The following is a 27797-nucleotide window of genomic DNA, read 5'->3' as shown; positions in this document are numbered from 1 at the left end:
GGTGAACCTTTAAATAAAAAACCTGGTCTCTCAAAATAAAAAGACAATTACATTTTTAATTTAAACTATTTAAAAGAGACAAGAAGAAATACACAATAAGTTTATAATATAAAGAACTAAGCGAGGGAAAAAAACATGAATTTCATACTCACATTCATTGAAGTTAGAAGACTTTATTGCCCACCACTACTGCCCTATAAAATGTTGTAATATATTCCAGTTTGAGGTTAGAGGAGTGAAAATATATTTGGTTTACTGGCATTGCCTGTTAGGGAGGGTCGGTGCTTATAAAGGCAACTCTGGCTGGTTGTTGCAAAGAGACTTCACAGAACTTGATATGCTGTGTAAAAATAGGAAACCTTTCTTAAGGCAGAATCCAGAAAAATTTATGAACTGTTTTGTTGAATGTCAAGCTTCCTCTATCCTCTCTCTACTCCCAGTAGATATTTTACTAAGATAGTAATTCTTGTATTAATTTTTTCAATGCACATTCTTATTTTATAGAGATGCAGATAGATCCTTGGATATTTTTGATGAGAGATCACATCCACTCACAGTAAGTGTCAGTTTTACTGAAGTTGTATTTTCCTCTTACATAGTTGTGTTTATTTCATGTTGATTTGCTTTGAAATTAATTACTGGAAGAAAATTACTCCCTCCAGTTTGAAGTCAAAATCATCTTCCTTTAAATCTTCCCCACCCCATGTTGTGTCTAATCATTTTACAAAAGGCATGTTGCATAAGAGGTGTGACTAAGAACTGACTTTCAGCTTTGTTATGATTAGTGAGCTAAGGTGAGTAGACATACCCAAATAACAGAAAATGTTTCCTTTTAAAAGATGATTTTTAGTAGCATCAAGCAATATAAATATTTTAAATAAACTAACAAATAAGGTAATACCTCTAAGAAGAAAACTAGAAAACTTTAAAAATTTTAAATCAATTAAAATGACAAAAGTGTAAAAACTCGTACGGCAGGTGACTACTCTATAGGACAGAACAGTCTTAGCGCCTTATGGTTACAGGACACTGAAAATATTTTTTCAAAGTTGATTGCAGAGAAGTATGATGACATATGGTTGATCAGCAAGACTTCAGAGTCTAAAAATAGTTTACATTTGGATAGAATTCTATGAGGAGGAAGGTGGAAATACATATGTTTTCTGAGGTTGTGCCTGTGTTTTTCTTGAATGAATAATGGTGAATATTGAATCACTATAGTATTTTAGGATCCTATTATTTCTATTCAAAAGACATGTCACCCAATCAAAATTATTTCAAGAGGCACACGGGTCCAAGTGTGAAGACTGCTGTCATTAGGGTACTTTTAAGTATTTTTCTTCGGTGGATACTTAACATTGCATTTTTTTCTTCTTTCAGCGGGAAAAGGTTCCAGAGGAATACTTTAAGCATGACCCTGAGCACAAATTCATTTACAAATTTGTTCGTACTCTTTTTAGTGCTGCACAGCTGACAGCTGAATGTGCAATAGTAACTTTGGTAAGATACTGTTTCTTTCATAAAGCATCTATAGAAATTTCTGTCTTGTACACAAAGCATCGTCCTGTTTTTCAACAGGAAGTAGGTTCCTGAAATGATCATCAGAACTTTAAGAGAAACCTATCAAAGGAAAATACATGCATTTGAGCTTAATCATCATCATGATTTAAAATGTTGCCATTAAAGGCAGCAGGAGAGATTTCTGGTTTCTCCCGCCACACCTCAGGACACACATGTGCACATGGTGCAGGCGCACACACACAGACAAGGTGTGCTGGGGGTGGTAGGACAGGGCGATGACAGGACTGTCTGGTCCACAGGCAGAGGCAGGTGTGTAGTGCTGGGCTGAGCCCCAGGCTGCCTTGCGCAGGCAGTTCCGACGTGTGTCCCAGTTGAGAACTCGCCCGCAGACTCTCTGTCCCTCGGATGACGGTGTTAATCCATCCCCGCTGTTCTCATGCGCCTGCCTGTGAGGCTGCCTGGGAACATAGTGCCAGTAGTGCTTGGAAGAGGCTTTGCTCTGCTTAGCCTGCTAAGCTAGAGCTGTGTAAGGACCTCTGTGTCATCCATACAGAATTCCTATGGTCAGATTTTATCGTCTGAATAATAAATCATTTTCTAGTGAGAGATAGTTGAGGTGGCTTAACTCCTCCCTACAGCAGACCTATAGGGGAAAATCAGCTGCGTGGTCTGGAAGGAAGGAATACTTAGGCCACTGCCTACTCCTCTAGTATCCAGGCAGAACTTAGGAGAGGAGGCTTGTGCTTTTGAATAGAGACCCTTCAGTGGGCACTGGATCAGACACAGGCCTTTTCTGGGAGCTGCAAGCCATTTGGAGTGCTTATCACATGCTGGCGAGAGGCAGGAGTGGCACTTGCACATGGAGAGCTGGGAAAGGCAGGAAGGAGGGCATCTGGGTTGGAAGAGGGGCAGTCTTTTGTGGACAAGTTCAGCTTGACGTACCTGTGAGGCAGCAAAGTGGCAGTGTCTGGTAATCATTTGAATATATGCATTGGACCAGGAACCTCAGCCAAGGGTAGAGAATTAAGAGTAGCTGTTCAAACGCAGGGAAAGTATATAGAATAAAAAGTGGATAGGAGATAGATCAGTAAGGATTATCAGCGCTTACGGGACAAGTCCCCAGAGGAGTGGCTAGAATGGTAGGAAAACCAGGGGAGAACCGTAAAAGAGGTTCGAGAAGGAGAGAGTGGTCCAAATGCTACATGCTGCCAAGAAGTTGCTCGTGTCCTAAATACCCACTGAAAACCTTTTCTGTGTCACTATTTTAAGTGCAGGGGTGAGGCGAGAACAGGTTGAACGAAGTTCTTGCCTTTATGGAACAGGTGTGGAAGACATGAGTATTGCTTTTAATGAGTGTTTTTAAAAAGATGAGTATTTCAAATAGTGGTAAAATCCAAGAAGAGAAAGCAGGGTAAAGGGATAGTGATTAGAAGGGCTTACTAGATAGAACGATCAGGAAGAGCCTGTTTAAAGGGGTAATGTTTAAACCCGTGGCCTGGCTGGACTGAGGAAGATAAGGAGCGCCAGCATTACAGGCAGAGGGACCAGCGCAAGTCTTCAAGACAGGAACTTCAGGGAACAGCAAGGTCAGCAAGGTGGCCAGTGTGGTCAGAGTGGGGAATGAGGGAAAGAACTTAGAAGATGAGGTCACAGAAGGGCAGTGCTACCTCACAGGGCCCTGTAACTTGCAGGCCATGGGAGGAAGTTCCTTGTTTGATAGGAGACCTGTGGCAGATCTTGAGCAGATCAGTGAAGTGCTCTTAAGAGGCTCTCCTGGCTGCTTTGGGGAGAACAGACTAGTTGGGAGTCAGTGGAGGCAGAGAAGTTAGGGGACGATGACAGTGATACAAGTCAAAAGTGACGACGAGAAAGCAGTCAGGCTACCAGTGAAGGTAGAGATAACAAGAATTGCTAACAGACTGGAGCAGGATAACTCAAGTGGAGGTTTTTGGTCCCAGCAACTCAGCATGTGGCAGTGCCCTTTCTGTTATTAGGGAGGCTGAGGGGTTGGAGCGTTGGGATGAAGAGCTCTGGTTTGTTAGTTCCGGTAGAGGGGTTGCAGCAGGGGCTGACCACAGTAGGTTAGGGAGAGAATGGGGGATGAGGCACCAGCATCAGGGCATTTACTGAGGAGGTATTCTGGGGTCGTGAGGGCCAGGCTGGGAACACATAAACATTCACATTGGAGAAAATCTCTGATGGAGGGGAGAAGTTGTTCAAAAAGAGATTAATTACAAGCATGATGTTCTGCAGAAGTGAGATGGGATCGACTTCATTCACAGAAGAGTTAGTTTCAGTGAAAAGAAAGGAATCTCCACTCCACTGATACAGGAGGGCAAGTGGTGTAAATGAGTATTGGCAGATACCAAGTTTGCCAGTAAAAGAGAGAGGAAATTCAGAGAATGCCAATGTTGTCTAAGTGCCTCTAATTATTCCCATAAAGTAGAGAGTTGCAGGGAGGTTCATTCTTAGGGTATTGGAGAGTGCTGAGTTCTGGGGAGTGGGAGCAGAATTTCACTAAGAACATACAATCTCAATATCCATGTTTGAAAACACAGTTGAGTTTGGAGAAAATTGGCAAAATCTGAGCTGTCAATCTGATAACCTTCAGATAATAAACATACTCTTTAAATTGGCTTTTTTTTTGTCAAATGGCTTATATACTCTTCTGCAGAGCACTCTTTGAGATAACAGCAAATCACAAAGTAACAGCAAATCACAGCTTACTTCTATAATCTCTACTCAGCTGTTAACTTCACCCAGTTCTTTGTGGAATAGACATTTGATACATGTGAAAGAAGTCATGAAATTGTCACACAAACTGCTGGGCAGGTTTAGAAGAGCCCCAGGGATACAGAGACCAGCAGCTCTGTTAACCACCTTAAAACCAACAGAATTGACTAAGCTGCACATTATTAAGACAGAAATGAATTATGTAATGATAATGGAGATGTGAAAAATAGGGAATATGACAGACTATCCTTTGTGGGCATGTATTCCTTAAAAAGACACTAAATACAGGATTTCTGGACAGTTGTAAAGCCCCTTTGTACTGCCTGTCCTGCTATGCCACACAGCAGCCACTGGGAGGCTCTCTTGACCACCAGTTTTTAATCTCTAAGTTACAGCCACAAAAGGACTAGTTACTGTGAAGAGAAAATAAAGATGTGCTCAGTTTTCCCAGAGTTTTACATGCTCAAGCATAATGTAAAATCACCAGGTAACAACCACCAAGTACGGTAGGTACATTGCCCATGGCAGGCACTCAAGCGTTTATTGAACAGCTGGAATCTATGCCGAGTCTGTATATGCTGCCCTTTACAAGTGGGAAAGTAGTAACACAATACCTGTCTTTAGGATGCCCTTTGCTGAGATGTCCTTTCATTCTTGTGACCAGAATTGGGCTGGAAATTCATGTGGGCAGAGTAGGCAACAGAAATGCCTGACTTACAACTGTGACCTGGCCTCTGGCCTTGGCTGCCGAGCAAAGTCTCTGTAGAACCTAAGAATAAAGACATGTCAAAATCAGATGAACTCTGTCACTCCTAACACAGTTCTTATCACAGCCCTTAAACTGAACTAAAATCAAAGACCAGTGCTCTACTTTTGCAGGTTTACTTAGAAAGGCTTTTAACTTATGCTGAGATCGACATTTGTCCCACTAACTGGAAAAGAATTGTTTTGGGAGCCATTCTTCTTGCCTCCAAAGTTTGGGACGATCAGGCTGTATGGAATGTGGACTACTGCCAGATCCTCAAGGACATTACAGTTGAGGACATGTGAGTTTGTAAGGTTATGGTGAACTTTCTAACCATTTTCCACTGCCTCATTTGCTCCCATAAAGGTTACATTTTAAGAAATGTTACATTTTAAGAAAGGTTACAATGTGCAGAGAACTGAACTAGGCATAAAATTACATCTTTCTATCTAGCTGTGGTATAACAATTCATATTTCCCATCATTAATTGGTAGGTCTTGATGTGATGTGTTATTGTTGTAACAGTCTGCTTGATAAATTGAAATTATTTTTCTGGTGGTCTTTAGCATTTTATAAGCTCACTACCAGAACAACACGGTACAGTAAATAATTTCATAGATTTCTCGAAAGCTGTCTACCAAGTCCAGTCCATCTTTAAGGGGCACACGTTTGGCCTCTGAAACAAGTGGCCACTATTAAGGTCTTCTAAGACTACTGAGGTTACAGCTTCAGCCTGAGTCACACATTGTATATTTACTTTTGCTGGTCTTTTCTTCCTTTTTATCTGAGATTCTCTTGTTACAGAAACCATGATACAAAGATAGCCTCATAGAAAGTTCGCAGATGCCTATGTTCCTGCCTCGTCCCTTATTAGGAGTATTGCCCATGTTTAGAAATAGGTCTGATGAGTTAGGAAACGCCTCCCTTCCTCTCAGGCAGTCTGAGAAGCATCACTGGTGCATCCCACAGGGCACTCAGCAGCCACACCAGCGCTTGGGGAGTTAGGGGGCAGGGGAAGCTGAGTGAACTGTGCTCCTCACAGGTGCGCATGAAACACCATATTGAATGAGGGCTTCCAGTCTGGCCATCCTGGGCGCTGTGAAGGGCCCTGAGGCTGGGAGACAGGAAGAGCTAGAGAGGTATTTCCAGCAGACTGTCAAAGTGCTAACTTGACAGTGGAAACGTCTTTGTGGGTGACATTCAGGAAAATGTGAAAGAACACCTCTTGATTATATTGAACAGCAGAGGCCGACTGAGATCATGGCAGGCAGTGGCAAGAGTTTGTTTTTGTTACCTTTGCCCCTTAGTCTAGATAATTCAGAATTAACAAAGTACATATTTACAACTGAAGTGAGGAAACTTGTGACTAAGAGAAGGGACCAGTGATTGTCGGTAGCTGTTGAAGAGGTTTTTGGTGAAAATGCCCACTTTGGTGATAATGTAAACAAAGTATTCTTGGTGATACTGCTGGTGGCCATCTTGGCAAACAGTGTGACAGCAGATAATGAATTTGAAATGAATTAGAAGTACTTTTGGAAGTTTAAGAACCTAAGTGACATTTATCACCACGGTCATCAGTCTTCAGACTGGTCCCTTGAAAGAAGGAAAATCCATGATCATGAACAGTAGCCTTGCTGTGAAGGCAGCTGAAATTTTCTCAAAACCTGCAACTAAGCTGGCTGGGGTTCTGGTTCTGGGAAACATGGGGTTTTTCATAGATGTGAGCCCAGGAGCAGCAGTGGCAGTGTCTAGCTACAGGAAGAAACTAGTTCTAGACAATGCTTTTTTTGTGTATGAATAGAGAAACACCAGGAGCTGTTTTTAATAGGCTGCTTTTGTTTATGATCTTTGGAAATTGAAAAGCATTACAACAGAATGTTTAGTACATGTTTGTTTTATCCCCCTGCGGTTGACTACTATTTGTAATGGTCTCATCTTGAGTCTAAATTGAAAAATTGGTGTCTATAAGCTTTTCCTTAAAACTTTCCAACATCTATGTGTCTTGTTAGAATATATTTCCCTTCAAAAGAATAAGTTAAACAGAGCAGCTGCTTTTCAGAAGATGCTGTGCCTGTAAATGGTATGGTATTCAGCCATCTAGCCATTTAAAAAACAAAAAACGCAGAAGATGCATATTCTGTAGGCATAATACTTTTCTTCAGTGATTAAACCTCTATTAATAGACATGTTAATCCTATGAAGTACTGTATTTCTACACAATTAAAACGTATTAGTGGAGAAAATATAAAAGGGATAGTGAAGTGCATTTATTCCTGCAGTAAATTAAGTCCTGATTAGTTGATTATCAAAACATTATCTGATTTACATTTCTATAGACTTATGGCCATTTGAACAGGAAATTAATTTTGGAAGTAGGTTCAGTGGGTTTAAAGTTCAACAAAGGAGAAAACCCCATTTCTGCTCATATTCTGTTCTCCATTCAGGAGAACCTCAAGCATTTGTTGATTTCTACAGTGGATAAAACGTTAACACTTTAAAGCCAAGAAACCAATGTAAAATAAGCCTCTCTCATGTTTGTCCAGGTATTTATGATTTTTATGTAATGAACTCTTTAAAGTGATTGCCGTGAAAGCATTAAGATTTACTCTAATTTGATATTTATTTACTTAAACATTTGATAAGCAGATGGCTGTATGGTCATGCAGCAGAGGCCAGCTCCCAACATTTTGCTTTCCCACCTCACTGAACTCGCTTCACCCCCCCACAGGCGTGAGCAAGGGGCAGCGGGTGCTCGGCCTCTTGGGCTGCTTTCCCAGCACAGGAGAAACAGCTGCTCTGTCAGAGGTCATATCATAGAGTGGGCTTCGTCTAGCCAAGACATCTTATCTTTAATCTTACTGCCTTCCAAAGCTTAAAAAGTGCATCCTGTCCTGTCATGGGTGACAGTTTCTCATGCTAGTGAGGTTAAGGTGAACTGAAACTTGCATTATGCCCTTTGACATACCCCCATGCACTGGGGCAGAGGCAGGGAATTCCCTTTCCCATCGAATGTAGCTTATTTATTTATTTATTTGAGATGAACCCTTGTTGCTTCAAGAGATTTCCCCCCTCGGAGATAATAGCAGTGGCTCTCGATGGATCCATTTGTTGCCGTGGTGATGTGCCCACTCCTTTTGTTGGCGCGTCTCTACTTCAATAAGCCCCTTCCTGTTATCGGCCTGGTGAAAATGTCTGCAAGTTCTTCAGAGCTAATAAACAGCATACATCATTCCTTTCATCTGATCACTATAGCGGGGCCTTGTAGTGAGCTTGGAGCATGAATCGTACAGCTGCACTAATGGAACTCTGAAGAATGAGCCCCCGAGTCAGCAGCATGAGTGCATAAGAGGGCCGTAACCTCTTCCCCCTTGTCCCAAACTCAGAAGTGCTGGGGTGCAGAAAGGACCACAAATAGCTGTACCTTTTTTGAACATTAGTGTATTAATCCAGCTGAGTAGCCATTATTTGTTTCAAAACAGAATATAGAGCCATCCCAGTAGCTCAGAATATTTTTGAAGATAGCCCAGTTGACTAAAATTGTCCTGTGTTGGTTTTGTCTTTTCCTTCTCCCCCAGGAATGAGATGGAAAGGCACTTTCTGGAGCTACTTCAGTTTAATATTAATGTTCCTGCTAGTGTTTATGCCAAATACTACTTTGACCTTCGCTCCTTAGCAGATGACAACAACCTGAATTTCCTATTTACTCCTCTTAGCAAAGAGCGAGCACAGAACCTAGAGGTAAGGCTGTGAAATCACTAAGCATGGTTTTCTTTCAGCCACCAAAGCCAACATTTGTGGCTAAATTATATTAAACAGTGATTAGGAAAAGAGAAAGCTGTTAAATTAACAGATTGAAGAGCTTATTGACCCTTTGGCATCATATTTTCTGTGTCTTTTATGGTTTATACAAGGAGCTTACATTAAAAAATTACAGATACTATAATTCAGAATATTTTAAATCAGATTTAGTCTGTCTTTAATAGTTTTCCATTTGAACCTCTACACTTAAATATAACCATACATGAATAATTTCTTACAGTTGAATCCCTAATCATACCTACATAGTCTACTTACCACTCTTAACTTTAACTCAGTTTGCAGTTCATGTCAGTGTTTTCTGTGTATATATCACAGTTCAGTCTCATGAGTTTATTAGACAGAGCATCAGTGGCAAACCTGAGAGGCCTGTACTTGGAATGAATAATGCTGAGTGTACCCGGTTTTTTAATGGAAATGGTAATGTATGTGGGATAAAGTAATATTTATGGCTTATGACTTTTGGTGGGTGTACAGTGAAATTCACCACTGAAATGGACACATTTAAAATTGACACTTTTCGTGGTACCTTGGTGGTACTTTAGAATAAGATGTTTCTCTACCGTAATTAATGTGTAAGTGCAGCAGCACCTCCGGTGTTTTCAGTCATTAGACCTCTCCTACCTTCCAATCAAGTCCACACTCTTGCCTCACTAATATTTTCTTAGAGTATATAATAACTAATGAAGATTGGATAGAAGTAGAATTGCTGAGTAAACACTGATTTTGTCCAAGTATATGTTCGTTATGTTTTTAAGGAACAAGTGTGTAGGTAACAGTTGATACTGCAGTTAGGAGCCTATCTTGGGAACCCAATTTTTAAATAACTCTAAGTAAATTTCCCCTTGCCCCAGCAATCTAATCCAGTGAATCGGCAGTTTGTAGCATCCCAGAATCTGGAAGTGTAGACGTCAGCTGTGCAAAGTAGCAGCAACTAGGAGTTATCCAGTCGGGTATGGATGTGTGGCTCATTGATGATGCTTTTTTTTTTTCAAGGTTGGGCCCTTTTTTTTTTTAATTATACCTTTGTTCTGTTTGACTTTCCCAGGCTATTTCCAGATTGTGTGATGACAAATACAAAGACATGTCCAGAGTCGCTATGAGAAGATCTTTCAGCGCTGATAATTTCATTGGTATTCAGCGCTCCAAAGCCATCCTCTCTTAAGGGAGAAGTGAGGGGTTGTAACATCATAAACCCCTCAATAACAAGGACTGGAGAAATATCACCTCTCCTGCTCAAAAACCAGCAAAGTTAGTATTTTCATCTAAAACAAAGATATTGAATTCAAGAGATTCATAGACAGCAAGGATTATGCTCATAGGAAAGAATGGGACCTTGTCAGTGCAACACACTCTTCTGTCCTTTTTAATGTAAACAGAGTTACAAAAACCACTCCAAAGCTAAAAGCTCCCAACTCTGCTCAAAAACCAGCAAAGTCAGTATTTTCATCTAAAAGATAATTGAATTCAAGAGATTCATAGACAGCAAGGATTATGCTCATAGGAAAGAATGGGACCTTGTCAGTGCAACACCCTCTTCTGTCCTTTTTTATGTAAACAGAGTTACAAAAACCACTCCAAAGCTAAAAGCTCCCAACTCTGCTCAAAAACCAGCAAAGTCAGTATTTTCATCTAAAAGAAAGATACTGAATTCAAGAGATTCATAGACAGCAAGGATTATGCTCATAGGAAAGAATGGGACCTTGTCAGTGCAACACCCTCTTCTGTCCTTTTTTATGTAAACAGAGTTACAAAAACCACTCCAAAGCTAAAAGCTCCCAACTCTGCTCAAAAACCAGCAAAGTCAGTACTTTCATTTAAAAGAAAGATACTGAATTCAAGAGATTCATAGACAGCAAGGATTATGCTCATAGGAAAGAATGGGACCTTGTCAGTGCAACACACTCTTCTGTCCTTTTTTATGTAAACAGAGTTACAAAAACTACTCCAAAGCTAAAAGCTCCCAACCCACACACACAGATATTTGCTTACTGCGTAGGCTGATAGCTGTGAACTATGTGAGGTTTTTAAATGAATATTTTAGATTTATAGACTTTAAAGACACTAACTGTGTAACTTTTATGATTTTCCTATTTTTCTTCCCCACTCCCCCATATTGCACACTCCTATAGAATCGGTGCAGCATTACCATCAAAACATGGGCCATTGCTGCATACTCCTTTAGAATCTGCAGCATTACCATCAAGACATGGACCATTGATGCACATTCCTATAGAATCATTGCAGCATTACCAACAAAACATGGTCCATTGCTGCACACTCCTTTGGAATCTGCAGCATTACCATCAAGACATGGACCATTGGTGCACATTCCTATAGAATCAGTGCAGCATTACCATCAAAACATGGTCCATTGCTGCATACTCCTTTAGAATCTGCAGCATTACCATCAAGACATGGACCATTGCTGCACACTCCTATGGAATCAGTGCAGCATTACCATCAAAACATGGTCCATTGCTGCATACTCCGTTAGAATCTGCAGCATTACCATCAAGACATGGGCCATTGTGGCACACTCCTATAGAATCAGTGCAGCATTACCATCAAGACATGGTCCATTGCTGCATACTCCTTTAGAATCTGCAGCATTACCATCAAGACATGGGCCATTGCTGCATACTCCTGTAGAATCAGTGCAGCATTACCATCAAAACATGGTCCATTGCTGCACACTCCTTTAGAATCTGCAGCATTACCATCAAGACATGGTCCATTGCTGCATACTTCTTTAGAATCTGCAGCATTACCATCAAAACATGGGCCATTGCTGCATACTCCTATAGAATCAGTGCAGCATTACCATCAAAACATGGTCCATTGCTGCATACTCCTATAGAATCAGTGCAGCATTACCATCAAAACATGGTCCATTGCTGTACACTCCTTTAGAATCTGCAGCATTACCATCAAGACATGGACCATTGCTGCACATTCCTATAGAATCAGTGCATCATTACCATCAAAACATGGTCCATTGCTGCATACTCCGTTAGAATCTGCAGCATTACCATCAAAACATGGTCCATTGCTGCACACTCCTTTAGAATCTGCAGCATTACCATCAAGACATGGACCATTGCTGCATACTCCTATAGAATCAGTGCAGCATTACCATCAAAACATGGTCCATCGCTGCACACTCCTTTAGAATCTGCAGCATTACCATCAAGACATGGACCATTGATGCACATTCCTATAGAATCAGTGCAGCATTACCATCAAAACATGGTCCATTGCTGCACACTCCTTTAGAATCTGCAGCATTACCATCAAGACATGGACCATTGCTGCACATTCCTATAGAATCAGTGCATCATTACCATCAAAACATGGTCCATTGCTGCACATACCTATTGAATCAGTGCAGCATTACCATCAAAATATGGTCCATTGCTGCATACTCCTATAGAATCAGTGCAGCATTACCATCAAGACATGGTCCATTGCTGCATACTCCTTTAGAATCTGCAGCATTACCATCAAGACATGGTCCATTGCTGCATACTTCTTTAGAATCTGCAGCATTACCATCAAAACATGGGCCATTGCTGCATACTCCTGTAGAATCAGTGCAGCATAACCATCAAGACATGGTCCACTGCTGCATACTTCTTTAGAATCTGCATCATTACCATCAAAATATGGTCCATTGCTGCATACTCCTTTAGAATCTGCAGCATTACCATCAAGACATGGTCCATTGCTGCATACTTCTTTAGAATCTGCAGCATTACCATCAAAACATGGGCCATTGCTGCATACTCCTATAGAATCAGTGCAGCATTACCATCAAGACATGGTCCATTGCTGCATACTTCTTTAGAATCTGCAGCATTACCAACAAAACATGGTCCATTGCTGCATACTCCTATAGAATCAGTGCAGCATTACCATCAAGACATGGTCCATTGCTGCATACTTCTTTAGAATCTGCAGCATTACCATCAAGACATGGACCATTGCTGCACACTCCTATGGAATCAGTGCATCATTACTATCAAAACATGGTCCATTGCTGCATACTCCGTTAGAATCTGCAGCATTACCATCAAGACATGGTCCATTGCTGCATACTTCTTTAGAATCTGCAGCATTACCATCAAAACATGGTCCATTGCTGCATACTCCTATAGAATCAGTGCAGCATTACCATCAAAACATGGGCCATTGCTGCATACTCCTATAGAATCAGTGCAGCATTACCATCAAGACATGGGCCATTGCTGCATACTTCTTTAGAATCCGCAGCATTACCATCAAAACATGGGCCATTGATGCATACTCCTATAGAATCAGTGCAGCATTACCATCAAGACATGGTCCATTGCTGCATACTCCTTTAGAATCTGCAGCATTACCATCAAGACATGGACCATTGCTGCATACTTCTATAGAATCAGTGCAGCATTACCGTCAAAACATGGGCCATTGCTGCATACTCCTTTAGAATCGGTGCAGCATTACCGTCAAAACATGGGACTCCTAACAACTCATAAAGCCACTTAGGAACAGACTGTTGTAGCATTGTTAGGTTTTGAAGGATTCTTCCTCCCACTATATCGTTGAAGCTGCTAGTCATTATTGGCAATCGATTTAAACCAAAAAGCTGCTGCATAACACCTGTAATTCAAATTCTTCGCAAGCACTACTTATTAGCATATTAGCATGTTTGAGATCATAAACAGAGAAAGTATTACCTACTTCTATTGGGTCCATGCTGCATTTTTTTGTGAACTATAATGGTGCTTCTCATTTTCTGATGATTTTCCTCTTAGCAAATACTTGTATTAAAAGATATTTTCATAATTCCAACCAACGTGGTGATCAAGTGGTTAACATTTCATAATTCCAACCAACATGGTGATCAAATGGTTAACAAGCAGGTAGTGAAAAAGGTGTCCCAAAAGTCTTAGTGCAATTTTAAGCTTTAATATAGTGTGCTTGGGCACTCCAGGACACTGCTGCAGAAGTATAAATGCTACAGACTGGCAGCACATCACTTGAAAGTTTAACTGAATTTCTTCTAAACATTAAACTTTTAATTTTAATTTTTTGTTTCAGCCCCTCACTTGAAAGTTTAACTGAATTCCTTCTAAACTCGCTTATAGTTCTGCAAATTTTAAACATTAAGCTTTTAATTTTAATTTTTTGTTTCAGCCCCTCACTTGAAAGTTTAACTGAATTCCTTCTAAACTCGCTTATAGTTCTGCAAATTTTAAACATTAAGCTTTTAATTTTAATTTTTTGTTTCAGCCCCTCACTTGAAAGTTTAACTGAATTCCTTCTAAACTCGCTTATAGTTCTGCAAATTTTAAACATTAAGCTTTTAATTTTAATTTTTTGTTTCAGCCCCTCACTTGAAAGTTTAACTGAATTCCTTCTAAACTCGCTTATAGTTCTGCAAATTTTAAACATTAAGCTTTTAATTTTAATTTTTTGTTTCAGCCCCTGAACTAAGTGAGTTTAGAAGAAATTCAGTTAAACTTTCACTGAGGGGCTGGAACAAAAAATTAAAATTAAAAGCTTAATGTTTAAAATTTGCAGAACTATAAGCGAGTTTAGAAGGAATTCAGTTAAACTTTCAAGTGAGGGGCTGAAACAAAAAATTAAAATTAAAAGCTTAATGTTTAAAATTTGCAGAACTATAAGCGAGTTTAGAAGGAATTCAGTTAAACTTTCAAGTGAGGGGCTGAAACAAATTAAAATTAAAAGCTTAATGTTTAAAATTTGCAGAACTATAAGCGAGTTTAGAAGGAATTCAGTTAAACTTTCAAGTGAGGGGCTGATACAAAAAATTAAAATTAAAAGCTTAATGTTTAAAATTTGCAGAACTATAAGCGAGTTTAGAAGAAATTCAGTTAAACTTTCAAGTGAGAGGCTGAAACAAAAAATTAAAATTAAAAGCTTAATGTTTAAAATTTGCAAAACTAAGCGAGTTTAGAAGAAATTCAGTTAAACTTTCAAGTGAGAGGCTGAAACAAAAAATTAAAATTAAAAGTTTAATGTTTAGAAGAAATTCGGTTAAACTTTCAAGTGATGTGCTGCCAGTCTGTAGCATTTATACTTCTACAAGTATCAAAGCTTAAAATTGCACTAAGACTTCACGGGATACCTTATATCTTCTTCATAGGCCTGCCCGCCTCTTTTTAAAATAGTTCTTTGTAGGGCTGGGCTGTTTACCTGCTTTGATCACCGAAATTTCTTTTTCCTAGATTTGGTAAAGGAATTATGAATATGAAGAACAGTGTTAATCCACATGTAATATGTTGAAAGGAACTGGACCCTAATAGTAGTGATGTGAAAGCAGGTGATATGAAACAGCTTTTCTATCCTACATGTTCACCTGGCTATAGGTGTCTCATTTCAAGTCCTGCTTGAGAGGAAACATATAAACCTTAAGAACCCTTCAAGGCTTTAAGAGGCAGGGAGGTTTAAGTATTAGTCTTTTAGGAGATTGGTAACGACGTCACCTAAACTTGAAATATTTTTAAAAGATTACTGTTCTCAAATATGTGAACTCTTCCTCCTACCTTCTTAAATGTAATCCTAGGAATTTTGCCTGTAAACAAAGCATTTCTGGGCCAGGAATACTTTCTCTTCTGTATAGCAAGGCTACACATATTGAGTGCTGCAGGTTCCATCATTTTTAAAGGACAGACATAAATGATAAATAATGGTATATAATATACTACAATCTACCACCTCAAAAAATAATTGTTTATGGAGCTTGGAGATTCAAGTATTGATTGCAGTTTTATTTTGAAAAGAATGCTACAACTTAACGTGGTTTTTCTTTCTCATGTTTATATTAAAAGAAAAGCTAATAAACTCTATTTTAATTAAAATATGTGGCTACTGTGATTGTAACACTTCTCACTATTCACATAACATTACACCATGCCTAACCTTAGTGTTTTCCATCTGCTCCGATATTCGAAACTTAAAGCATTTTCAGACTAACTTGTTAGTTCATAAGTTGATTTGACCCTTGCCTTTAGTTAAGATATAGTCATTTATTCCTTTGGCTTATGCTCTTTTAAAACTGAAGATAAATTTGTACACTTAAAATTAACACCACAGTGCTCGGTTGGCATAGTACATTCTATGGCATCTTTGAATTGTGTCAAGAGGGAAGAGCACAGTGGAAGATAAAAAGTATGCCATAGAGAAAGGAGTTACAGGAATACCGTAGACTCAGAACACGAGTTATTTGAGGATTTCAAGCAGTTAAACAGAAAAGAAAATGGAAGAACAGGAAGTAGAATTGTGATTGCTGTAAAGAGGGTGACTTTAAACAAGCCACATAATATGACTTTAAAATGCTACTTTCAAACACAGAAATACACCAAATCTCCATAAAATTAAGCCCTTACCCACTGTGCCTGAGCAATACGCCATCTGTCCTGAGACAGTACTGCTTTGTTTTCATCCACCTTCATTCACTACCTAGGGTCAAATCTTTAACTTTGTTCTTGATAAATTGCTGATTAGGAGAAACGATCTGATTTAGTTCAGAAGGGAAAAAATACCACAAATACTGTTTATAAGATAGTTTGCACCCTGTAATAATATGCCAATTACTAGGCAGAAATCTGACATATTTTGAGTGGTGAAAGTTGAAAAGAAAAGAAAAAAAAAACTTGGGGGAGGGACATTGGACAGGACTGTAGCTTCAAGAAATTAGTAGAAAAGAAGGATTGCTAAAAATTGCTCTTTCCCCTTTGGCTTTAATTCTAGAAGGCAATACAGCCATTTTGAGAAATGGGAAATTGAGTCAATTTAGGGTAAAAATATAAACATCACTGTAAGTAGATTCTCTGACAAATATTATGGGGCATGGAAACTAGTTACCAGTAGGGTGGCAATTATGACAGTTTTGAGGGTTCTGTATCTAGGAAGGGGGTTCCCTAAAGTAATGACTAAAAGAATATCTGAGCACCTCAACTCCCAACTTATTTTCATTTTTAGTTTTTTTTTTCTATTGGAATATTGACCTCAATGAAATTTTAACTCCAGTATATTATGAACTTTTGAGTATTCTTTACAAGGAAAAGACAAAAGGTTTGAAATTACTTTTGAACCAAATGGAATTGCCACTTTAGCAGGTCAGAAAATGGTTGCCTATCAGCAATTTCATATGGTTCACTCTAAGACAACTTCTTAGGACCCAGTGTTTCTATCCTGTGTCAAATTCCATTATGACCTTGTTCTTTCCGCATTTACTCCTACATAACCCATATACCCATACATTACTGAAATTCAGCAGCACTAAATCCTGGTTTTATAATAGCTGAAGTTTCATTTCTTGATTTAGTTTTCCCCATCTATAAAATATACCATTCCTTAATTTAAAAAAAATGCTGAAGCCAGAATTTACTGGAAAACAATTCATTCTGTATTCAGGTTATGCAATGTTTTTGGAAAGAAATGTTTACCTACAGCATGTAGGTTAGCTAAAATCTTTCATCACCCAAGCCTTCTTTCTAACCACATGTAAAATGACTAGGAGTGTTCCCTCACCCAGAAGCTGCATTCTTGAGTATGGACCTACTTGGAAAAGCACTTGACAGCTGGCATAGGTTCTCCCAAGTAAGTGCTAGTTTCTATGCAGAATCATAGAATATACCCAGCATCTTTGAAAATAAGGATCAGATTACCTAAAATCTTAACTGTTAGCCATTTACCAACCTGGTCAGCTTGACACTACGCCACCGGAATAAAAAAAACCTAGGAGCCCTTGGGTGAAGCCCATTCCTTGAGTACACAGGTGCCAACTGGTTTCTGAGGCCGTTTCCACTATTCTATTTTAAAGAGATTTGGCAGATGAGAGAACAGGTACTGGATATGAAGAAAACTTTAAAAGTTTGTGGTTTAGGATCTCTATGGTGCAGAAAGAACTAACAAAGTGAAATTATAGATAAAGTAAGAGGAATCCTGAGTCAGGAGAGGTTATTGTTCTTTTAAAAAGAAACATGTTGGGTGATTCTTGCTAACTGCTGTGAAGGGATCTAAGTAATGTGATTAGAGAAATTCAGTGACAGCCTCAGGGCCTAAGGTCCTCAAGAACGTTATCAATAGACTCTACCTCCACCAGTTTATTCCTTTCTGCTTCAAAATTGCATTCATCTTCCCAACATGAAGATAGGGCAATTCGACCTTGTTCAGTCCTTCACATGTCCTAGTGGTTTGCAAACTGGTCCCCAGGCCAACTGCCTCTCACAAGCTGAAAGTGCCTGTAAGAAATGAAGCTTCTCTAAATGCGATGTGGAATCCTGGAACAGACAAGGACAGAAAATCTGGTGAAATCCAAATGAATTCTGGAGTTAATAGTTAAGTGTTAATGTTGACTTTTTAGTTTTGACAAATGTGCTATAATAATTTAGGACAAAATGGGTGTATCTTTGCAATCTAAAATAATTCTAAAAGTTTACTAAAACAAAACAAAGACCCAGCTTCTTGGGCCCCAGACCTACTGAATCTCAATTCCTGGAGCCGAAGCCTGGGAGTCTGCATTTTTAAAGGAACCCCAGAGGATTCTTATGCAGACTGAAATCTGAAAACTAGGCTTTCAATTCCCTTTCTATTCCACACCTGAATGGCTCCTTCCTCCTTGTTTACTTACCTTAACCTGACTTAGTCCTTAAGATCGTCTCAATCCTAAAATGTAAGTATTATTATTATCCCCCTTTCACAGATAAGAAAGTAGTGAGATCAAGTGCACAGATGAAGTACTAAGAGGTTAAATAATTTGTCCAGGATCTTATAGCCCATACATGGTGGAGCTGGAATCTGAATCCCTAGTTTAACCCCCAAATATCTGCACATGATTACCTACTGCCTTTCATTCTGTTAGAGGTGACAAATGAAAGAGCTCTGTAATTAAATCATTAAAAGAAGCATTATCTATCTCTCCAACCTAAGTCCAGTAGTCCCCTCAGTGGAAAAGGTGACAGTGACAATAAGCAATGATAAAGCACTGGGAAGACATACCATCTACAGAGACCTGTGCATGTAAGACAGCGGCTCCTCCACCAGGACCAGCTCAACTGCTGTATATTCTACTCTTCTCCCATAGTCCCTAAAATGTACAATCTAATTATGCTCACAGCAGTCACACTAAATTACATTATCTCAGGTTTACTACGCCTCTGTCCAGATTATCAGGGAGAGGCCAACTCTAAATCAATTTACAGTTGGCCCTTTGTATCCACAGATTCTGCATGAGTGGATTCAACCAACTGTGGATTGAAAATACTTCGGAGAAAAAAATTTCCAGAAAATTTCAAAAAGCAAAACTTGAATTTGCTGCATATCACCAACCATTTACATATCATTGTTATATTTACTGCACTATTTACATACCATTTACAATGTATTAGGTATTTTAAGTAATCTAGACATGATTTAAAGTATATTGGAGGATGGGAAGATACACATGTGTAGGTTTACAGGCAAGTTCTACCACTTTATATGGGGACTTGAGCATCTGTGGATTTTGGTATTTGGGGGGAGAGGGAGACTCCTGGAACCAATCCCCCACAGATACAGAACTATATATCCTCTTATCTGAGCTCCCTGACCAACTGTATTAGACCTTAATACTAAGTGGTGGGTCTAACTGCTGAGTGATAAAGTTTTGGGAGTTCCTGTCCCCCAACCAGACACACAGAACAGCACCACCTCTATTTAAACTGCTTCAGAGAGTACAGACAGAGGGTTGATAAAACAGAATACAATCTCACGCAATGTCTCTGTTCTTATGCGTATTTCCCTTCATTCAAGTGAATCGTAAAGCAGTCACAGGATCAGCAGGAGACACCTATGAAGTATATTCAAGTAAAACATGTTTTCATTAGTTCTGCTTCTGGTGATTGGAATTTGCTTGTTTTTATTATTAGTAAAAACATTGCCACTTATATTTTAAGTACATCTGAGAAATATGATCATGAAATTAGAATCCACATATGTTCTTCAGATACTCTTAGAAAGCAGTGCATCTCTCCGTAAAAGCATGAGGAGAAAAATACGTGTACAGCATCTTTTTATTTTCTTTACCATTGCTTTAATGCACTTTAAAATTTATCTACATTAATTGGGAACAAAGAAACAAAAATAGACATTTCTTTGTTTTTCATAAATAACTACTCTCCATATTTGATAAAAATCTCAAACCATTATTTTACCTTCCCACAAATATAATACATACAAAATTTTTCTGAAATAATATGGTCAGTAAATTAAGTATTTTGAGACTAACATAACCACATACAATTACTATTCTACTGACCCAGGATCCAAGTGAAAACAAAAAACTTGTTATCAGGATGCTCTGGATTTCCTTTTGTTAGTGTTAGGAATTCAAAATTATAATCATCTGCTAGTAATAATTTACAGATTCAAGTTGATTGTCTACAAATAAAGTATCGCTGGCTCTTATTTATGAGTTCTGGATTTGACAATGACACTGACGACACTGCATGGGATAGGCACTATACATATATGGAAATCATAAAAAGTACTGAATGCCCTGGACTTGAACTACTGACTCGGTATGTGCCTCATTTGGCTCAGTAATAAATTCACCTGCACCAAACCCGTATCAAAAGTCACTAAATCTCTCATATATATAGTATATATTATTTATATACATACCCACAACACATACATACTATACATATAGTTTGTAACAACATGAAGTAATATTGTCTTCAAATGACGTACCACAGACATTATCCTGGCTGAGATAAATCCTATAATTGTCATCAAGCTGCTAGAAGATTTTGAGAGTTGAGTCCGGTTACTTAGTTACTTTCATCCTGCCTACCCTTCAACCAGCTTTGATGTCTTGGTAGCTTTTTCTTTCAGAACCACCCTCCTTATAACCCAGGCATATTTCTTTCCCGGGATCACTTGACTGGACTTTGGAGGCAAGAAAGGGCATGCAGGGGGAGCAGGCAATCCTCAGCCACTGTACCTCACACCTGCCTAGATTTGTGATGTTCTCTGTCCTGTTTGCCACATTCGGTGTTAGAAAGCAGTTATTCAAAGCTTTGTCTCTCCTACCTCCCTCGGTCTTTCCGTAGAGCACAGAAGTGAAAGAAGCCTGTTTAGCAGGAGAAGTAGTCCTTTAAAATACACAACTACGTTTCCTAGCTCTGGGGTTCCCATTCTGTACTTGGGAGTGCAGGTCATGGATGCTGTTATTAAGGTTCCATGTGGGATCCAGGAGGTATTCTCCTGCCAGCTGGTGTCAGGATCAGTGCAGCCCTGGCCCAGGAGGAAACGGCCTAATGAACACCAGCTTGGAAACAGTGCTGTCAGCACATTATTTAAGCTTGTACATGCGCACAAATTGCACACAACACACACACACAGGTTCATCACTGGAAATGATCACGTGAAAGAAACAATGACAAAGGTTTGCGAGGATAAACCAATAAGGCAACAAGAAAACTTATTTTCAGCCAATTTAGACAACTTCAAAATGTGAGGAGGGAAATATAAATTAAAAAGACTACCTAAAGTCTGGTCAACTGATTCACTGAGTGGTCACATATTAGTTTCTTCTAAATCTTTAACACCTGATATATGAGGGAGATGTTGCTTAAAACTGAACTGTGAAAGGGAAAGCCTGGACACTGTACATGTGAGACTAAACTGGGCCCTAAATCCTCTCCAAAATCACAAAGCTGGCTGTGAAGAAGTTGCTAAACCACCCACGACCTTTCATTTTATAATTTTCATGAGAATGGATCATTTGCCTAATAAAAATGCAAATCAGGAGAAAACAGCGTGTGGGATGGAAGTAGGGGCTGAGCATAAGTAGATCTGACCTCTCTGCCCTGGGTAGCGGGTGGGGCAGATCTTCCTTGATAGGACTGCAAGGAAGCAGGTGGGCTCTATCTTTGACGGAAGGGAGAGGGAGAGCAAGGGTGAGAACAGAGACTGAAAAGGAGAGGCACCTCTGAAAGTTGGTCTGGAACTAGACCCCAAATGCATGACCTGTACTGCTTCTCCTTGGCTTAGTAGCCTTTGTCTTAACTGTCTTATTTTTTTTTTAAGTAAATGGGTCTTTTTAGGTTTGGCATGTTGCCAAAACAAAAAAATTAAGTTTTTATAGGGGGAATTAAATCACTTCGCCCACTTCATCCCACAACTTTCAGATACATTCAGCATCATCTTTAGATTCCTCCACAAAGAAAAAGCAGAAAGCACGAGAACCCAAATTAAGCATAATGACCAAAGGCAGCAGAATAACCTATGTATTTTCTGGGAAGACAAGTTAAATGAGGGAGGAGGTCAAGGTGATCAGAAAAGGTCCTCGTTTGAAAACTAGGAGAGGAATTGGCCCACAGGCAGGGGATCTATTTCAAGGTGCTACGAAGCTTCTGAATAAGCAGAGGAATTAGATGTTAAAAAAAGTTCTGTAGCTCTGTGTACTAGGTTTTGTTAAATCTAATGACATTTGAATTTTGATTCACAGGATGAGTGCATAAGGGCAGTGAATTTTTATAAATGTGAACAGCTTTTGAGAGTCCATTAAAACTATAACACCAGGCTTCTTCCCACCAGCAAAGTGCTTAAATCCACTATGAAAACCATACACTTGTTTTTCATAACCATAAAGTAAAAACTGACTTGGGCTAAATCTTACTTTTCCAACTTTGGTATAAAAGAAGGGCAAATCCCTAGACTTGTTTTCTAAGGGAGGCATTCTCAAATTGTAATTGCTTTTGCCATTTTAGCTTCTTAAATTTAGTCCCCACTCCATTCTGGTCATTGGTATTTTGCTGGCCAATGCACCGTCACCCACTTCCCCAGTAATGGCCTCACACTCTTCATGAATGAATAGCTAAACAGATTAGGAAAGCAAACAGAATTTTTAATAGTGAAGTGTATGGGGGGGGGCGGGTGTGGGGGTTTGTATGTGTGTATTCATCAATACACAGGCTTTCATAGATGAATGAGGAAATGGTTAAACAGATTAGAAAAGCAAACAGAACTCTAACAGTAAAGTGTGTGAGTGTGTGCTCATCAACATATATAGGCTTTCTCAGAAGAGGAGGAAAAAAATGTATTCAAGTGTGGTAGGGGTAGGGACACCTTTCCTATTGCTACACTGATCCCTACTTTAAAACCTTATGCAAGTGTGTTATGGGTCTCACTTATTTTCGGAGACTGCCGAGTAGTGTCTTGCTGCTTTTGGAACATCTGGCTGTAAACTAGTCCAAAGTCCAGGGGCACTTATTTTCCCCCACCGCTGCCAGTGTTTGTTCACAGGTAGCCAGCCAACCTCCCCTCCCCCACCTGCCTCCTTTAAGCACCTCATTCAAGGGTGGGTGTGGTTTCTAATCACAGCTCTCCAGGAGAGGAGGAATAAGAAAAGCAAAAAGACTGTTTAACATGATAAAAGAGGTGGGAGGGGGTGGAGCAGATAAGAGAAGCGTTGGAAATTTACTTAATTACAGGAGGTATATCCATTTTAGTCCTTGAATTTAAAAAGGAGCCCCCTTCAGCACAATCACTAAGTACTTACTGAAGAAGGGAGTAGGTTTACTTTTATCAAAATTATAACACAAGTTTCTTTTTTTCCAAAAGTGGGATCACTGAAGCCTATTAAGAACCACCCACTCACTCCTTTGGCACTAAGCTGCCATCTTAACAATCTAGAATTCAGATTCAACCAATCACCATCCCTCAGGTTCTCACTGTTCCGAATATTTATTCCAGCCGGACACTGTAATGCCACCCCTAACTTAACTCAAGTAAAGCTCGCACTGTTAAGAATGAGAATAATTACAGGTAAGACAGAACAGAAACTGAAGCTTGCTAAACAAAGCTAGGATAGGATGGACACAAAATCTCTAAACACTTCCTAACCTTGTCACTTTTGGGAGGCACTAACCACACTATGCTCCCTACTCCCCCTCCTTGGTATGACATGGGGTTCCCCCTAACTTAGGAACCATGATCAGGGACAAGCAGCTCACCTTAAAGCATCTTGGACACTTTAAGCAGTGGGAGGAGAAACGAGCTGAAAAAACACACGGGACAACTTCCCAGTCACAACCACCCAAACTTTCACTGTTCACATTATTTTTAAAGACACAAGAATAGGAAACTATTTTCCCAATTTAGACCACACGGCTCAAGGAAACCTGAACCAAGTGGCACGTCGTTATAATGCCAACCTTAGGACTGTAAAGCCCCCAAAGCAAAGGTAAATTTTGTTGCCAAAATGCAACAGTTAAAAATTAAGAAAACTACATATAAATTAAAAACAGGGTTCCCCTTGAAAAGGCAGTAAGATAGAATAGATGTGAGCTGAGCCCCTTTGCGAAGTCCTGGGGCAGGTACTCCCCTTGAACCAGCCCCTTTCCCCTTCTCTCCAAGTTGCCCCAGGAGGGGGCATCAGCACCATGAAGGTAAACGGAAGTGACCTTGGCAAAGCTACCAAACAAAACAACCTCCCTCCCTCAACTCCCGGCCAGGTCCCTCTCGGCCTCCTACACGTGCGACAAGGACACCTGCTTGTGGTAGGCGGCAGCAGCGGCGGCGGCGGCGGCGGGGCCCGGCGTCCCGGTCCTGCCAGTGAGCGCTGCGCTCGCCTCGGCGTAGTCCCCGGCAGCAGTGGCGCCGCCGCTCTTGTGGCCCCGCCGCGGACGGCAGCAGCAGCGGCTGGTGAAGCGGCGCCACGACTCCACAGTCTTGCCGGACCAAATCCAGACGCCCGACGTGATGCCCACCACGAGGCACATGAAGTACTTGAGCATGAGAACCCAGTACTCGGGCTTGGCGCGCGGCTGGCCGGCATCTGGACCTGGGCACGCGCAGGTGAGCGCAGCCTCCCAACTCTCGCGATAATGCTGTTCGTACAGGTAGCAGGCCACCACGATGCTGGCGGGCACCGTGTAGAGTAGTGTGAAGATGCCAATACGGATCATGAGCTTCTCCAGCTTGTCCGTCTTGGTGCCACCCTGCTTGATGACACTGCGGATGCGGAAGAGAGACACGAAGCCAGCCAGGAGGAAGAGCGTGCCCACCAGCAGGTAGAGCACCAGCGGGGCCAGCACGAAGCCGCGTAGCGAGTTCAGGTTCTGGTTGCCCACGTAGCAGATGCCGGCCACCGGGTCCCCATCCACGGAGCTCAGTGCCAGAGCAGTGATGGACTTGACACTGGGAATGAGCCACGCGGCCAGGTGGAAGTACTGCGCATAGCCAGCAATGGCCTCGTTGCCCCACTTCATGCCAGCCGCCAAGAACCAGGTGAGCGACAGGATGACCCACCAGATGGAGCTGGCCATACCGAAGAAGTAGACCAGTAAAAAGACAACAGTGCACAGCGCAGGGCCCGTTGTCTCATAGTGGATGTGGCTGTGCTCGCGGCTGCAGGCGACGCTGGCATGGCCCACGACCAGGCGCACCAGGAAGCCCAGCGACACGCACAGGTAGCAGGCTGACAAGAAGATGATGGGGCGCTCAGGGTAACGGAAGCGTTCCATGTCTATTAAGAAGGTGGCTACCGTGGTGGAAGTGGAGATGAAGCACAGCACAGACCACAGGCCGATCCAGAAGGTGGCGAACGTGCGCTCGTCGGGGCTGAAGGACGGCTGGTAGCAGGGTACCGCACAGTTGGGTACCTGGCCGGTCCGCACCTTGTTGTAAAGCGGGTGCGACTCTTTCAGAATGGGCACGAAGGGTTCACGGCACTTGCACACCGCTGGGCCCCCGGCGGCGCAGTCGCCCCCCGAGGCTGGCCCCGGCGGGCCTGGGAGGGTGGGTTTCGCCGGTAAGGGCCTGGGGGGCGCCGTGGTGGCCTCGCTGCGATTGTAATCCATGCACAGGACCTCGGCGTCGCGGCCCAGCACTGGGAGGCGGTCGCAGCTCATGCGTTCCGGCCAGGCGAAGCCGTACTGGCGCATGAGCGGCGAGCAGCCGGCCTTGGCGCGCTCGCACACGGAGCGGCAGGGCGGCAGCGGCTTGTGGTAGTCCGGCAGGCAGATGGGCGTGTACATGGAGCACAGGAAGAAGCGCAGGTCCGGCGAGCAGTGGATCTCCACCAGCGGCCAGAACTGGTGCACCTCCAGGCCCGCCTCGTCCTGCGTGTCGTGGTTGAACTGGTTGGGCATGTGCGTCAGGTTATAGCCGATGCCGCGGCACATGGGCACTGTGATTTCCTGGCACACCGGGGCCTTGGAGGCGGCCGCCGCCCGGCCCGCCAGCTGCGCCAGAAGCAATAGCAACAGCGAAGGAGGAGGGGACGGGTCAGGCCGAGCCATAGCCCCCTCCCTCCCCTCGCCTGCCGCAGCCCGCAAGGGGCCAGCTCAAGCAGGGGAAACCGGGACCGCGGCTTCCCTCTCCGCAGACTTGTGTGGCGCCGGAACTGGCAACCTGTTGGTTTCTTTTTCTTTTAAAGAAATCCGTCCAAAGATAAACTGTTTCAGAAAGGCGCTGCCTCTGCTGCCTCTCCAGCTCTTCGCCGAATAGGGTTGAGAGGGACGGTTAGGGCTCTAGATTCCAGCGAAAGTACTCTTTAGAAAAGAAGGTAGGGAGAAGAAAAATGGAAACCACTCCCAGTTAGAGGGGCGATAACGGCTCAGTCCCCGCAAGCGGACTCCAAATCTCTTAAGTTAACCTCTCTCCCTTCCCTCCCTCCCTCCCACCTCCTGAAACTAAACTACCAACTCCTCGCCTCCCTCCCACTCCACCTCCCTTTCCGCTGGGCCTTCCAGGCTGTACCCCAGGCTCAGAGCACTCAGTCTCCCCCGACAAATGGCTGAGGGACCGGGAAAAGAATAGGGAGAAAGAGAAAGGCGCGGGCTCTCACCTCCGAGGATCCCGAGAGAAGCAGATAGTCCGTAGCCAGCCTGGGTCCTCCGTCTGTGGGACACTTCACTCAGAACCGCGACTCAGAGCTGGGCTGGCATCGGGAAAGTTTGGAGATAGGCTGGGTACCCAAGGAGGTAGCACATGGCAGCGGGCGGGGGCGTCTCAGAGAGGGACCCGCCCCCTAAACGAGGTCTCCGCAGACCGGTCACTGGCCCCCTCCTCCTCCGGGGCCCCCTGCATGATCCGGGCGAGGCAGGGCGGGGCGGGGGCAGGCTGTGCGTTTCCACCAGGGTGCGGGGGCCGGACGAAGGGCGAGCGCGCCTGGCAGCACCTGGGCGAGAGAAAGGCGGTGTGCGGCGACCGGGGGATCCTGCCGCCTCACAGCACTGGGAGCAGCCGGCGCTGGCCCCGCCGGGACTGCATGGTGGGAGCCCGCCGCCGCGTCCCGCCAGCCGCTCCCCTCCTCCCCTGCAGGGGGCTCCGCGCTCCAGCGGACTCCTGGGGGCGGTGGCGGCGCTCCCAGGACGCGCCGGGATCGACTCCTCCCCCGCGCTCTAGCACCCTTTCGCCCACCTTCGGTGGATAACAAACGGCGCGCAGCAGCGGCAACAACAGCTGTAGCTGCAGTAGAGTCACGGCCGCGGGTTGCCTGGCCTCTCCCGCCCCGCCCGGGTCACCTGCTTCTAATGCCCGTCGGGAGGCTCCGCCCCAGCCCCGCCCCCTCGCGCTGGGGCTCGGTTGGTGGGCCGCCCTGCCACGCTCTCCGCGCGTCCCCGCCCACTGCCCCGCAGGCTCTGCCTCTCCCGGGGCGCCCTCGGGCCCCGCCCGAACCGTGCAGCCCAGGAGCGCTGGCCAATCGCGGACCCGGAAGCGATGGGGGTGGGGCGCATGCTAATCACGCTTTTCTTGAGACCCGGGGCGGGAAACCCTAGCTAGAAGTCTCTCCTGAGTTCTCTCCCGGCGCCCACCGGTGCCGGGCTCACTTTCCTGTGATGTTCTAGCTTATGAACCCTTGCTTCCAGTGCCCCCTCTGCAGCTAAGCATTATTAGAATCCAGCGCTTGTTTCAAAGAACTACTCAAAAGAATCGATCTTAACCGTGGCGCCTGTCTCCCCTCTGCGCTATCCTC

At 42.7% G+C, this 27797-nt stretch overlaps 2 protein-coding genes across 5 annotated transcripts in view; one reads left to right on the top strand and one right to left on the bottom strand.

Annotated features, from left to right (window-relative positions):
• The window catches only part of CCNYL1 (cyclin Y like 1), a 37163-nt gene extending 21479 nt beyond the window's left edge, over nt 1-15684 (top strand). The window contains exons 6-10 of one of the 2 annotated variants that reach the window (XM_006205229.4): nt 505-556; nt 1381-1500; nt 5134-5300; nt 8575-8737; nt 9864-15684. In XM_006205229.4, coding sequence (XP_006205291.1) covers nt 505-556; nt 1381-1500; nt 5134-5300; nt 8575-8737; nt 9864-9980 — 619 coding nt within the window. In that variant the 3' untranslated portion in view covers nt 9981-15684. The remainder of the gene's footprint in view (nt 1-504; nt 557-1380; nt 1501-5133; nt 5301-8574; nt 8738-9863) is intronic. The other variant, XM_006205230.4, reaches the window with a different exon arrangement.
• Nucleotides 4166-27557, bottom strand: FZD5 (frizzled class receptor 5). 3 transcript variants are annotated; one of them, XR_012072779.1, is made up of 4 exons: nt 26667-27556; nt 24367-26370; nt 17925-18072; nt 4166-5023 (listed from the first exon to the last, which is right to left on the bottom strand). XR_012072779.1 is itself a non-coding variant. In XM_072961371.1 (3 exons), the coding sequence occupies exons 2-3, from the start codon at nt 26116-26118 to the stop codon at nt 18001-18003; spliced, it is 1863 nt and encodes a 620-aa protein (XP_072817472.1). In that variant the 5' UTR covers nt 26119-26370; nt 26667-27557; the 3' UTR covers nt 17004-18000. The 3 variants fall into 3 exon arrangements, 2 of the variants coding, with proteins under 2 accessions (XP_072817472.1, XP_015095480.2); XM_072961371.1 differs by lacking the exon at nt 4166-5023 and having other exon boundaries at nt 17004-18111; nt 26667-27557; XM_015239994.3 differs by lacking the exons at nt 4166-5023; nt 17925-18072 and having other exon boundaries at nt 20139-26370; nt 26667-27554.
• Nucleotides 27558-27797: the final 240 nt, after the last annotated feature.

This window comes from Vicugna pacos, chromosome 5, assembly GCF_048564905.1.
Source record: "Vicugna pacos chromosome 5, VicPac4, whole genome shotgun sequence".
Taxonomy (NCBI): domain Eukaryota; kingdom Metazoa; phylum Chordata; class Mammalia; order Artiodactyla; family Camelidae; genus Vicugna; species Vicugna pacos.
Note: the sequence above shows the minus strand (reverse complement) of the source record. Positions and strands in the feature narration are given on the sequence as shown.